Source organism: Trichechus manatus, unplaced genomic scaffold (genome assembly GCF_000243295.1).
Source record: "Trichechus manatus latirostris isolate Lorelei unplaced genomic scaffold, TriManLat1.0 scaffold00069, whole genome shotgun sequence".
Classification (NCBI taxonomy): Eukaryota; Metazoa; Chordata; class Mammalia; order Sirenia; family Trichechidae; genus Trichechus; species Trichechus manatus.
In genome coordinates, this window is record NW_004444005.1 from 13,688,108 (window position 1) to 13,701,662 (window position 13,555).

Consider the following 13,555-nt stretch of genomic DNA (forward strand, 5'->3'; position numbering starts at 1 on the left):
GCAGACGGGCCACAAGACCACCTAGCACACATGGAGGAGGGCCGAGACCCAGCAGGCAGACGGGCCATAAGACCACCTAGCACACATGGAGGAGGGCCGAGACCCGGCAAGCAGATGGGCCACAAGACCACCTAGCACACATGGAGGAGGGCCAAGCACCGGTGGGTCCTGCGGCCAGGGCAGGGCCATGGGGCCCAGGTCAGGATTCTGAGCAGACCCTGGAGCCCTGTGAGACTGCGGTGGGAGGCTGGGTGACCAGGATGGGCATGCCTGTGGAGGGGAGAGGGTGGAGCACAGCCTCACAAAGAGGCGGGGGCAGCGGAGGGTGGCGAGTGCACCCCCCAGGCCGAGAAGGTCAGGCTGTGCTCTGCCCAAGGTCGGGGTTGGGGCGTCTTGTCCCCACACAGAGCAAACTCCTGCCACTGGAGCCACCTGCTCTGGCTGCTGCTCTTGGACCTGGTGGTCTGCGAAGCTGCCACTAGGACAGTGGTTCTCAACGCATGGTCAGGTACGACAGTGAATTACTTAATATGGCCCTTCTAGCCACGGTCTTTCTAAATGACTAGGCAGGACTATGCAAATGAGGTGCTTGTGGCCAACCAAGGGGATTGGATAGCTTGCTAATAATGCAAATAAGGTGCATGGAACCCTAATTAGGGGATTGGTTAGTTTTGCTATCCCTCTAGGCTTAACGGGACACAGAGACAGAGACTCAGAGAGAGAGGAGCTGTAACACAGAAGACAGAGAAAGGCGGCAGAGGCAGCCAAACCAGGGCAGAGGGAGAGCTGTAACACCAAAGACGGCAAGAAGCAGCGGCAGAGAAACAGCGGCAGGAGAACCAGGAGACCAGAAAGAGATGGTGCGGTGGGCTTCCCTGGCCACCAAGTGAGAAAGCTGTGCGCCTTTGGGCAGGAGGCTTGCCGGTGGAGTACAGCGCCTCTGGGCACTTGGTGGAGCTAGGTTTGCTGATCCATGGAGCTAGAGCTGACTGGCTTTGGGCTGAGGCTTCCTGACGGAGTGGGGTGCCTCTGGACACTCATCAGCAGAGCTGAAAGAGCTCTGTAACACTTGCCTGAGCAGGGCAGAGGCTAGGCTGAGGGGCCGAGGGCCAGAGAGAGACCCGCCTTCAGCATGGCTGAGAGGAGGCTGTCCTGATGGAAGAACTGTATCCTGAGCGTTCCTGAGCCTGAACTGTAACTTGTTACTTCCCTAATAAACCCCGTAACTGTGAGTACGGTCTATGAGTTCTGTGTGGCCACTGCAATGAGTTATCAAACTCAGCAGAGAAGTAAAGAGTGTCGTGGGAGTGATAGCTGGTGTCAGAATTGGTAAAAAGGCTGCAGGGTGGTGGCATGTCTGACCGCCGCAGGAATCAACCTTGGGCTGTTGATACTGATAGTGATTCTCCTTCCCCCTCATGAAGTTAGATGAGGAGGTCAGACGCCTCCATCATGCCATTTTTAGGGTACCCAGGGGCCCCTGACCTCTCAGGGGTCCACGAGGTCAGAACTACTTTCATATGCTGGTCGCCTTTCCCGCTACCCTTTCCTGCTAGCGTGTGGAGTGGTGTCCCAGAGACGATGGTGGTCCTGTCACCACAGACTGGTGCAGACACTGGCAGGCGGACCTGGCTGTCTTCTATAGGGTCAGACATTAATTAGATTTGCAAAGAGGTAAAGCAATGCTGGGATCCTGGGTGGTGCAAGCAGTGAATGTGCCCAGCTGCTAACCAGAAGGTTGGTGGTTCTAGTCCACTCAGAGGTGTCTCGGAAGAAAGGCCTAGCGATCTACTTTTGAAAAATCAGCCACTGAAACCCTACGTAGCACAGTTCTACTCTGATACACGTGATGTTGCCATGAGTCGGAGTGAACTTGAAGGCAACCGATTAAAGCAGTGCCACTGCTCACCAAATTCTTTTCTTTGGAAGATACCGTTGTTCTCATAAATACGTGCCGCGTTAAAACATAAGGTGTTCATTATTTTCTAAAAAGAACGTTTTAAAAATCTCAGTTTTAATTTCCAATACAGTAAATGGGAACAGATGTAACCCACACGAGGTCCTTGGGCCCTCAATCATTTTCAGAACTGTAAAGGGGTCCTGAGCTGCTGCCCTGGGAGGCCAGACGCCATGGTCCATGAGGCTCTGGGGCGCTCCAGCTTTAGCAGGGATATCAAAAGGCGATCCTTTTAATAGCTGTGATGGCAGACCCTGGCCGCAACTCCTCACTTGACCCGGCAAGCTCCACTCACCCCTCCATGCAAGACTCGCCCACCTGCTCTCCACCACCCCTCCCTGCCTCACGCCATCCACTCCAAATGCACCATCTGCTGTGGCTCCCACACGTCCTGGGGGCGCTGTGCTCTACCCTCGCCTGTGCATCTCTCTAACACAGGAGGAGTGAGCAACTGAGCAAGTGGACAACTCCCTGCTGTTCTACGCTGGCTGTTTTGGGAGGCACAGTTACCTGAAATAGCTCCCCCTGCCCTATCCGCCGTCTCCAAGACTCAGCCAACTCCCCATTCCTCTGGCCACTGTTTCTGATGCCCATCTGCCCACTGGGCCACATCCCCTTCCTCTGAGCTTCCGTCAGTCAAACAGCTGGTGTTTCTGGCAGGCAGGTCCCTGGGTTTTCCATTCTTATTCTTGTTCCAGCACCCAGTAGTGGGGGGGGGAGGGGAGGCGGTGCTGAGCCAGGAGTAAGTGTGTGCAGGGCGAAACGCCCACCGTTTCTTCCTGATGATCTTGAGGGCAAGGAGGGAAGAGGCTCTCTGTGAGGGAAGGGTGGTCACACTTCCCTTCCCGAGGGATTCAACGGCCCAATTTTTGCATTTCAGAGGTGGCCCCGGGTCGCCAGTGCTGCACTTGCCCGGCACAGCCCCTAAGCCATGCACTGAGGAAAGGCTCAGGGAGCCCAGTCAGACACAGCCTGCATCAGATGGTGCCTAGCGCTGGCTTTGTGAATGGTTATACTCCACAAAACTGCACAGGCCAGTTCTGTAAGCACGCGGAAACACTGCCTGGGATTTGCCAGGGAACAATCTGGCAGCATAATGCAGAAGTGAAAGTGGACTCTGGGGTGGCCACCTGTGAGCTGTATGACCCTGGACAGATTCCTTCACCTCTCTGGGCTCTGGGTCCCCTCTGCCAACAGGAGTGTTAGGAAGAGCGGGTGCCTCAGGGGGAGGTGCATGGGGTAGTGGAGGGAGGAGACCTCCACAGAGAGAGCTTGGCACAGGACCAGGTACAGAAGTCCTGCTGAGAGCTAGTATTTCCGTGTAGCAGACGTGGGGCTTCTAGGCACCTTGGAGCTACCTGGGGCGTAGGAGGCCTCTGTGTGTCCCAGCCATGGAGACGGCCAGGCAGCTATCCTGAGGATGACGGTGCAGCCTCACCCTGCACAATGGTGCTCACTAAATCTCTTGGGCTTTCAGAAAGTTCCTTCTGACAGCGAGTCAGCCCCCCGTTTGTGGTATGGCCCTTGCAAGGTACAGAAAACCATACTAAAGGGGACTGTGGGGCCTCCTTGAGATGCAGCATTTTCATCTGCACCCAAAGGAAGAGACTTGACCACTTGCAGTGGGGCTGGGCAGAGCCTTGCAGGCAGTGGGAAGACCACATTGAAGGCCTGTAGCCTGGTCGCACTGGGCACAGCCACGGAACAAAGATGCCTGGTGTGTCTGCAAGGCTGCACACAAGGCTGAGACCCACGGAACATGAGGATGGGGGCAGAGGACCAGCCTGGGGAGCCTGGACTGTGGGATGTGACAGCAGGCAGGGAGGGGTCACCTGCATGTGATGGTAGCAGCCGAGAGACAAACAGGTCAGAGGTCACTGTTGCCGGTCAAGCAGACAGCCTTGGCCGTGATGGGAGGTGGGGTGGAGGAAAGGAGGGGTCTAGGGTGACTCTTGGGATTCTGGCTGGGGCAACTGAGGGTACCATTACTGGGAACAGGGAGGGGGTAGAGAGACAGTTTTTTGTGGGAAAAATCAAGTTTATCACTTTGTTCCTTCAAAGCACAGAGCCCCACTCTCCTCCCGACAGTGTGAAAACGGAAACCAAGTCTTAACAACTTGACATTCGTTCCTGTGCTGGGCGGGGGTGGGGGTGGTCGCTCCTGGAGCCCTAAGCATGGAGCCGTTTCAGGAGCAGGTGACAAGTGTAGCATTTCAGAGACGTTCTTCCGAGGCAGGTGGGGGTAAAGGGCATGGGGGGTGATCTTCCCGGGGGGTACAACGTGTGCAGAGGGGCGCCGCTGGGGGCCCCCAACGAGGCAGGAAGACAGTGTGGTTGGGCCTGCCTCCGGGGACGACTCACAGGCTGCCATGTGGGGGCGGGACAGACGGAGGTGGAGGCCTGGTCCTCCCCGGCCCACCCACTCCCCGGCCCGCCCGCCGGCTCACCTCCAGAGCCTGGCCCAGCTCCAGGTCGAAAGTGACCACGCACACGCACTCCAGCCAGGCGGAGAAGCGCGCCCAGGGCAGCTTCGGAGCACGTGCCGCGCGGCCCGAGGACGGCGGGGCGACCGCGGGGTCCGACTCGGGGGGCGGCGCGCCAAGGCCGCGGCGAACCCGGCGAGGCCCGGCGCGGGACAGCGCGTCCATGGCGGCGGCGGCGCGTTGCCGGGGAAACGCGAGCAGCAAGGGTGGCAGGAGAGCTCCCGTAGGAGCGCCGCGCCTCGGAGCAGTCGTGCGGCGCCGCGGGCCAGAGCGGCCCTCTCGCCGCCTCGCGCGCCGCCTGTCGGCTAGAGGAGCACGCGCCACACGGCACCGCCCATTCACCAGCGAGAAGTGCCCGCACGGACCAGAGTGGCCGGTGGCCCGCAGGAGGACTTCCGGGGGTGGTGGCAGGCTTCGGGAGGCTGCGAGGCAGCGCTGGGCGAGGGGCGCAGTCCACGAAGCGGGGGCAGGGCCCGTAGGGGTCGGCGTCTACGCTGGGACCCGACCAGCAGGCGAGGGGCTGAAGCAGGGAGATGGAGCGGGGGCCGGTTCTCTCACCGCTGGGACCGCGGAGGGCCCTCACGCCTTCCCAGCTCCAGCCTGGTTCCACCGCCCGGCAGCATTTTAAACAACTTTTCATAACTGAATTTAATCTGTATTTTGGACTCCTATTTCGCCAACAATCAGACGCTTTTCCGACCACTTCTGAATATTCTTTCGCGATCCAGGCGGCTTCTACATCGCTTCTTTTCCCGGGGATTGTCTCTTGGTCTTGGTGGGCTGACAGAGGGGTATCAGGTCCTGGGTGCGTATCTGACCACGCAGGCTTCGTCCCAGATGCCTTTGTCGGAGTGGCTTCGGGTCACCTGTGTGTGCACTAGGCTCCCAGATCCACCCTTCTCGCCTTTGGGGTCCAGCGCCCTCAGCCATTTCCGTGCCCCTTCTGGGCTACCCTCTGCGCCTTGCAGGCTGTCCCAGGACTTAGTTGAAACAAGCGCTGGCCAGAAGTACAATGCGATCTCCCCCCGATGCAATTTTTCACTTACTGTCACGGTGAAGGAGCACGGCGAAGTAGCCCAGGAAGAGGAAACCCACACAAAGCAGATTGGAAGAGAGCCTTCTCCCTCTCTCACCTGGCAAGCTTCCTCTAGAGCCCCTTGTTAGCAGAACCTAACAGGGAGCAGCTGGCCCAGCACCACAGAACGGCGTATAGAAGCCTGAGTTTGGAGCTGAGAAACAGTAACTTAATCACGGCAGTACAACATATTTTAGGTTTTTTTCAGTGGAAGCACCCCACTCCAAGGTAAGTTAGGCTAGGCTATGGAGTAACACATACCAAACCAAACCTGTTACCGTCGAGTCGATTCTGACTCATAGCGACTCCACAGGACAGAGTAGAACTACCCCATAGGGTTTCCAAGCAGCAGCTGGTGGATTTCAACTGCCGACCTTTTGGTTAGCAGTCAAGCTCTTCACCCCTGATCCACCAGGAGTAACAGATACTCCCAAATCTTGGCTTTTCCACTCATGCATAGACTGATGAGGGGCCTCTGAGGTCACTGGCAGTGGAACAGAGACACTGGCTTTTAACTGTTTGATCTATAAATTATATACTTACAGTCCGTTGGCCAAAACTAGTCACATGGTCCCATCCTAACTGCAAGGGAGGCTGGGAAGTGTGGGGTATATGGATATTTGGTGAGCCACAAAAGTATTACCCTTTATAATGACCATATTTCATTGAACTTGGTTGTTGTTAGGTGCCATCAAGTCAGTTCTGACTCATAGCGACCCTGTGCACCACAGAACTAAATGCTGCCCAGTCCTGCGCCATGCTCACAATCATTGTTATGCTTGAGGCCATTGTTGCAGCCACTGTGTTAATCCATCTTGTTGAGGGTCTTCCTCTTTTTTGCTGACCCTCTACCAAGCATGATGTCCTTCTCCAGGTTCTGATCCCTCCTGATAACATGTCCAAAGTATGTAAGACGTAGTCTCACCATCCTTGCTTCTAAGGAGCGTTCTGGCTGTACTTCTTCCAAGACAGATGTTTGTTCTTTTGGCAGTCCATGGTATATTCAATATTCTTTGCCAATACCACAATTCAAAGGCGTCAATTCTTCTTGGGTCTTCCTTATTCATTGTCTAGCTTTTGCTTGCATATGATGCAATTGAAAATACCATGGCTTGGGTCAGGTGCACCTTAGTCTTCAAGGCAACATCGTTGCTTTTCAACACTTTAAAGAGGTCTTTTGCAGCAGATTTGCCCAATGCAATGCATCTTCTGATTCCTTGACTGCTGCTTCCACAGGTGTTGATTGTGGATCATCGAAAAAAGGGGTTTTTTTTTCATTGAACCTAAGATGCCATTATTTTATAAGCCACAAAGATAGAGAAAATGCTACCAGTTACACAATGATGAGCCATCAAATTTTTTCAAACATTTTATTAAGAAAATGTTCAAACATACAGCATGTAATGTACAACATACATCCATTTACCTACCACCTAGAATCTCCATCTACAACTAATATTTTATGTTTGCTTTATCTTGTATCCATCTGTCATCCATCCATCAATCCATCTTATTTTTAGATGAACATCAAAGACAGGTGCAGGTATCAGAGTTGTTGCTAGTTGCTGTCGAGTCAATTCCAACTCATGGCGATACCATATGTGCGAGTAGAACTGCTCCATAGGGTTTTCAAGGCTGTGACTTTGCGGAAGCTGATAGACAGGTCTTTCTTCAGAGATGCCTCTGGGTGGGTTCAAACCTCCAGCCTTTTGGCTAGTAGTCTAGCACTGTGTTGAAATGAGTTCCTTTATGTGGCCTTTTGCCCTAGTTCTTTGGAAAAACAGCTTGGGAGATTTTCCCCCTAAGCCCTGAAGATTTACCTTTGCCCTAGTTTCCTACCCCAGAGGGTTCATTACTTTTGTCCAGGTTGACTGACATTTCCTGGGGAAGCGTAAACAACTTGATGGTTTGACACTTTCTGTCTGGCCCTGGGCAGCAGCTTCTCCTGTGACTAGTCTATCTTACATACCTTGCAGGGATTGGTCAATATACTTATGCAAATGAAGTGATGGTGGCCAACCAAGAGAGGATTGGTCAGTTCGTGGCCATGGTGGGAGGGCCATGCCTTAAAATTGACCAGGAGTTTGCTTATATAGGCAGCCAAGCACACAGAGTTTGGCAGACAGAAGAAACAAAGAGAAAAGGCATGAGAGGCAAGAAGAGAGGAGAAGCAGAGAGAGGAGGCAAGGAACTTCCTAAAACAGCTGTAACACGGGTCAAGGGCTGTAAGACTGAAGACAGCTAGAGGCGCGGAAGGGGTCCTGCAGCAGAGTCTGCAGTGCCAGCACAAACCTGCTGAGAGTGCACTGAAGGGTGCTGTCTTAGTCACCTAGTGCTGCTGTGACAGAAATGCCACAAGTGGGTGGCTTTCACAAGCAAGTTTAGGAGGCTAGAAGTCTGAATTCAGGGGGCTGGCTCTGAGGGAAGGCTTTCTGTCTCTGTTGACTCTGGAAGAAGGTCCTTGTCTCTGAGCTTCTGCTCCTGGGCGATCTTTGTGTGGCTTGGCATCTCTCTTCCCCCATCTCTGCTCTGCTCCCTCGTTTAATCTCTTCTATATCTCAAAAGAGGTTGACTCAATATACGCCCTACCCTAATCTTATCTCATTAACATAACAAAGCCATTCCCAAATGGGACTACAACCACAGGTACAGAGGTTTGGATATACAACACATATTTTTGTGGGGCACAATTCAATCCCTAATAAGAGCGGAACAAACCTGCTACACTGGAGCCAGCGTACACCTCTTGGCCCCTGAGGACAAACTTCCTTGTGGCCGTACACGCCCCCTCTCAGCCATGCAGGCCTCTCTGCCTTCAGCCTCCCTGCCGTTGGCCTCTACTGCTAACTGACCCAGCTCAGCTTTCTCGCTCCATGGGCTGGGAAGCATGCCACGTGGTCTCCTGGTTCTGCTGCCGCTGCAGCTGCCATTTCTCTGCCAATGCTTCTTGCTGTACTGCTGCCTCTGGTGTTACAGTTCTCTCTGTCTCTTGGGTCTAGGAGAGTCTCAGTGCAGGGATCCTGGATCCAAAGTATGCACTACACTCCCATCTCTTCTTGATGGTAGTCAGGCCCCCCCTTTTCACCTATGGGATGACTCATTTTAAACCTTGAGGGATGGCAAAACTGACTGTCATGGATTTAATTGTGCCCCCCAAAAAATGTGTGTATCAATTTGGCCGAGTCATAATTCCCAGTACTGTATGATTGTGTACCATTTTGTAATCTGATGTGATCTCCTTATGTGTAGTAAACTCTATCACTATGATGTAATAAGATGGATTAGCGGCGGTTATACTGATGAGGTCTACAAGACTGGGTAGTGTCTTAAGCCTGTTTTGAGATGTAAAACAGAGAAGTGAGCAGAGACACATGGGAACCTCATACCACCAAGAAAGCAGTGCTGGGAGCAGAGTGCGTCCTTTGGACCTGAAGTTCCTGCGCAGAGAAGCTCCCAGACCAAGGGAAGATTGTTGACATGGACCTTCCTCCAGAGCCGACAGAGAAAGCGTTCCCTTGTTGCTGACACCCTGAGTTTGGACTTGTAGCCTGTTGGACTGTGAGAGAACAAACTTTTCTTTGTTAAAGCCATCCACTTGTGGTATTTCTGTTAGAGCAGCACTAGATGACTAAGACACCGACCAATCCTATAGCTGGGGCCCTACCCCCACAAGACTGCCATGCACATTATTTGCATTATTAGCAAGCTGTCCAATCCCCTTGGTGGGCCACAAGCACCTTATTTGCATAGCCTCACCCAATCATTTGGTGGAAGTTATGAGACCATGGCTAAAAGGGCCATAGTAAGTAATTCACTGCACCACAGGCCACCCCCTGGCTCTGCAAGCCATTGGCCCTTTCATACCTGAAGGATTAACTTCCCCTTCCCAATCATTTTACCAGTCCTAAACAGTCATTAACAATTAGTCCTTCAGTAAGGCAGAGTCCTCAGGGTGAGGTTACTCAGGTTCCAGCCATTCAGGTCTACTGGAGGTGTTCATCTGATCTGGTCAGGTTCTCCAAAAGTTTTCTCGTCTTCACCCTTTCTGGCCTCTGAGAAAATTTAACTGAGAGATGATTATTCCCTTGCTCTGAGCCTCACGAGGTATCAGCATAGCAAAACCTTTAAGGGACTTTAGGTTCGGCCACAGCAGTGCCTCCCCCTTAGTCCACTCTTTCACAGTTACTGCTTCTTCAGTTACAGTTTTTACGGTAACAATTAACCCTGTTAACAATCAACACTCACAACTGAATCATATAACCCTATCAGCATCTTCCCCCACCCTTTCTTCCTTAGACTCACCAGGAAAAGAGGAAACTATTCTGTAGGGATCATCTCTTGTCTCCCTCATTTTGAGTTCAAGCACACCCATGAAAGCCTGTAAGACGCAACTCCATGCCTTTATCTTCCCCTATTTTAAATGTTGTTTTTGTTGTTAGGTGTGGTCGAGTCGGTTCGACTCATAGCAACCCTATGTAAACAGAAGGAGACACTGCCGGGTCCTGCACCATCCTCTTGATCGCTGAGCCCATTGTTGCAGCCACTGTGTCAAGCCATCTTGTTGAGGGTCTTCCTATTTTTCGCTGGCCCTCTACTTTCCCTAGCATAATGTCCTTCTCCAGGGACTGTTCCCTCCTAATAACATGTCCAAAGTATGTGAGACGTAATCTTGCCATCCTTGCTTCTAAGGAGCATTCTGGCTGTACTTCTTTCAAGACAGATTTATTCGTTCTTTTGGCAGTTCATGGTATATTCAATATTCTTTGCCAACACCATAATTCAAAGGCGTCAATTCTTCTTTGGTCTTCCTTATTCATCGTCTAGCTTTCACATGCATATGAGGTGATTGAAAACACCTTGGCTTGGGTCAGGCGCACCTTAGTCTTGAAGGTGATTATCTTTGCTTTTCAACTCTTTAAAGACGTTTTTTGCAGCACATTTGCCCAGTGCAATGCATCTTTTGATTTCTTGACTGCTGCTTCCATGAGTGTTGATTATGAATCAAAGTAAAATGAAATTCTTGACAACTTCAATCTTTTCTCCGTTTATCATGAGGTTGCTTATTGGTCCAGCTGTGTGGATTTTTGTTTTCTTTATGTCGAGGTGTAATGCATACTGAAAGCTGTGGTCTTTGATCTTCATCAGTTAAGTGTTTCAAGTCCTCTTCACTTTCAGCAAGCAAGGTTGTGTCACCTGCGTAACGCAGGTTGTTAATGAGTCTTCCTCCAATCCTGATGCCCCGTTCTTCTTCATATAGTTCAGCTTCTCGGATTATTTGCTCAGCATACAGATTGAATAGGTATGGTGAAAGGATACTACCCTGACACACACCTTTCCTGACTTTAAACCACACAGTATCCCCTTGTTCTGTTCAAACAACTGCCTCTTGGTCATGTACAGGTTCCTCAGGAGCACAATTAAGTGTTCTGGATTCTCATTCTTCACAATGTTATCCATAATTTATTAAGATCCACACAGTCTAATGCCTTTGCATAGTCAATAAAACACAGGCAAACATCTTTCTGGTATTCTCTGCTTCCAGCCATGATCCTTCTGACATCAGCAATGATATCCCTCGTTCCACATCCTCTTATGAATCTGGCTTGAACTTCTGGCAGTTCCATGTGGATATACTGCTATAGCCACTTTCGAATGATCTTCAGCAAAATTTTACTTGCATGTAATATTAATGATAGTGTTCGAGAATTTCCGCATTTGGTTGGATCACCTTTCTTGGGAATAGGCATAAATATGGATCTCTTAAATTGCCCATCCCTATCAAACCAGCACTCTGAGGAGACTGGCATGTTCCTTGATCTGAATATCTTCTGTTCTGGTTGGAACTTTGAACGTCTGCATCCAAAAGCAAAGTCCAGTCCACAGCAAACCATCAAATTACGGCAATTTACACCAGCTCACACCGCCACTTGCCTGTCAGTTCATCATACTGTGGTGACTTGCGTCTTGCTGTGATGCTGGAAGCTGTGCCACCAGTATTTCCAATACCAGCAGGGTCACCCATAGTGGACAGGTTTCAGCGGAGCTTCCAGACTAAGACAGACTAGGAAGAAGGACCTGGTAGTCTACTTCTGAAAAAATTGGCCCATGAAAACCTTATGAATAGCAGCCAATCATTGTCTAATATAGTGTTGGAAGACGAGCCCCTCAGGTTGGAAGGCACTCAAAATATGACTGGGGAAGAGCCGCCTCCTCAAAGTAGAGTCGACCTTATTGACACGGATGGTGTCAATTTTGGGAAATTCATTTGCTGATGTGACACAACCAAAATGAGAAGAAACAGCTGCAAACATCCATTAATAATTGGAAAGTGGAATGTACAAAGTATGAATCTGGGAAAATTGTAAGTTGTCAAAAATGAAATGGAATGCATAAAGATCGATATCCTAGGCATTAGTGAGCTGAAATGGACTTGTATTGGCCATTTTGAATCAAAGAATCATATGGTTTACATGCCGGGAATGACAAATTGAAGATAAATGGCATAGTATTCATCTTCAAAAAGAACATTTCAGGATCTATCCTGAAGTGCAATGCTGTCAGTGATAGGATAATATCCATACGCCTACAGGGAAGACCAGTTAATGTGACTATTATTCAAATTTTTGTACTTTTTCTTTGTTTATTGTTGTAGTTTAAGTGAAAGTTTACATTTCAAGTTAGTCTCTTATACAAAAATTTATAGATACATTGTTATGTGACCCTAATTGCTCTCCCTATACTGTGACAGCACATTCCTTCTTTCCACTGGATTTCCCATGTCCATTCAACCAGCTCCTAACACTCTCTGCCTTCTCATCTCACCTCTGGACAGAAGCTGCCCATTTAGTCTCAGTATCTACTTGAGCTAAGAAGTACACTCTTCATGAGTATCATTTTATGTCCCACAGTCCAGTCCAATCTTTGTCTGAAGAGTTGGCCTTGGAAATTGTTTTAGTTCTGGGCAGACAGAGAATCCAGGGGCCTGCTTTCTGGGATTTCTCCAGTCTCAGACCATTAAGTCTGGTCTTCTTACTAGAATTTGAGTTCTGCACCCCACTTTTCTCCTACTCCATCAGGGACTCTCTATTGTGTTCCCTGTCAGGGCAGTCATTGGTGGTAGCCAGGCACCATCTAGTTCTTCTGGTCTCAGGCTGATGAAATCTCTGGTTTACGTGGTCCATTCTGTCTCTTGGGCTAATACTTACCTTGTGTCTTTGGTGTTCTTCATTCTCCTTTACTCCAGGTGATTGGGACCAACTGATGCATCTTAGATGGCTGCTCGCTAGCTTTTGACACCCCAGACACCACTCACCAAAGTAGGATGCAGAACATTTTCTTAATAAACTTTGTTATGCCAATTGACCTAGATGTCCCCTGAAACCATGGTCCCCAGACCCCCACCTCTGCTACTCTGTCCCTCAAAGTGTTTGATTGTATCGAGGAAAACTTATCTTCGGTTTAGTCCAGTTGTGCTAATTTCCCCTGTAGTGCATGCTGTCCTTCTCTTCACCTAAGATAATTCTTGTCTACTATCTAGTTAGTGAATAACCCTCACCTTCCCTCCCCACCCTCGTAAACATCAAAGAATGTTTTCTTCTGTGTGTAAACCTTTTCTTGAATTCTTATAATAGTAGTCTTATACAATATTTGTCTGTGACTAACTAAATTCACTCAGCATAATGTACTCCAGATTCCTCCATGTTATGTTTCACGGATTCATCGTTGTTCTTTATCGTTGCATAGTATTCCGTTGTGAGGCTATACCAAAATTTGTCCATTTGTTTGTTGATGGGCATCTAGGTTGTTTCCATCTTTTCACTATTGTGAACAGTACTGCAATGAACATGAGTGTGCATGTATCTATTCGTGTGACGGCTCTTATTTCTGTAGGATATATTCCAAGGAGTGGGATTGCTGGATCGTATGGTGCTTCTATTTATAGCTTTTTAAGGAAGTGCCAAATTGATTTCTAAAGTGGTTGTACCATTTTACATTCCTACCAACAGTGTAGAAGTGTTCCAGTCTCTCCACAACCTCTCC

General features: G+C 50.0%; 1 protein-coding gene across 1 annotated transcript in view; it reads right to left on the reverse strand.

Moving 5' to 3' along the window:
- Nucleotides 1–4,605, reverse strand: part of DENND6B (DENN domain containing 6B) — a 13,304-nt gene extending 8,699 nt beyond the window's left edge. The window contains exon 1 of the mRNA XM_004380080.1: nucleotides 4,405–4,605. Coding sequence (XP_004380137.1) covers nucleotides 4,405–4,605 — 201 coding nt within the window. The remainder of the gene's footprint in view (nucleotides 1–4,404) is intronic.
- Nucleotides 4,606–13,555: the final 8,950 nt, after the last annotated feature.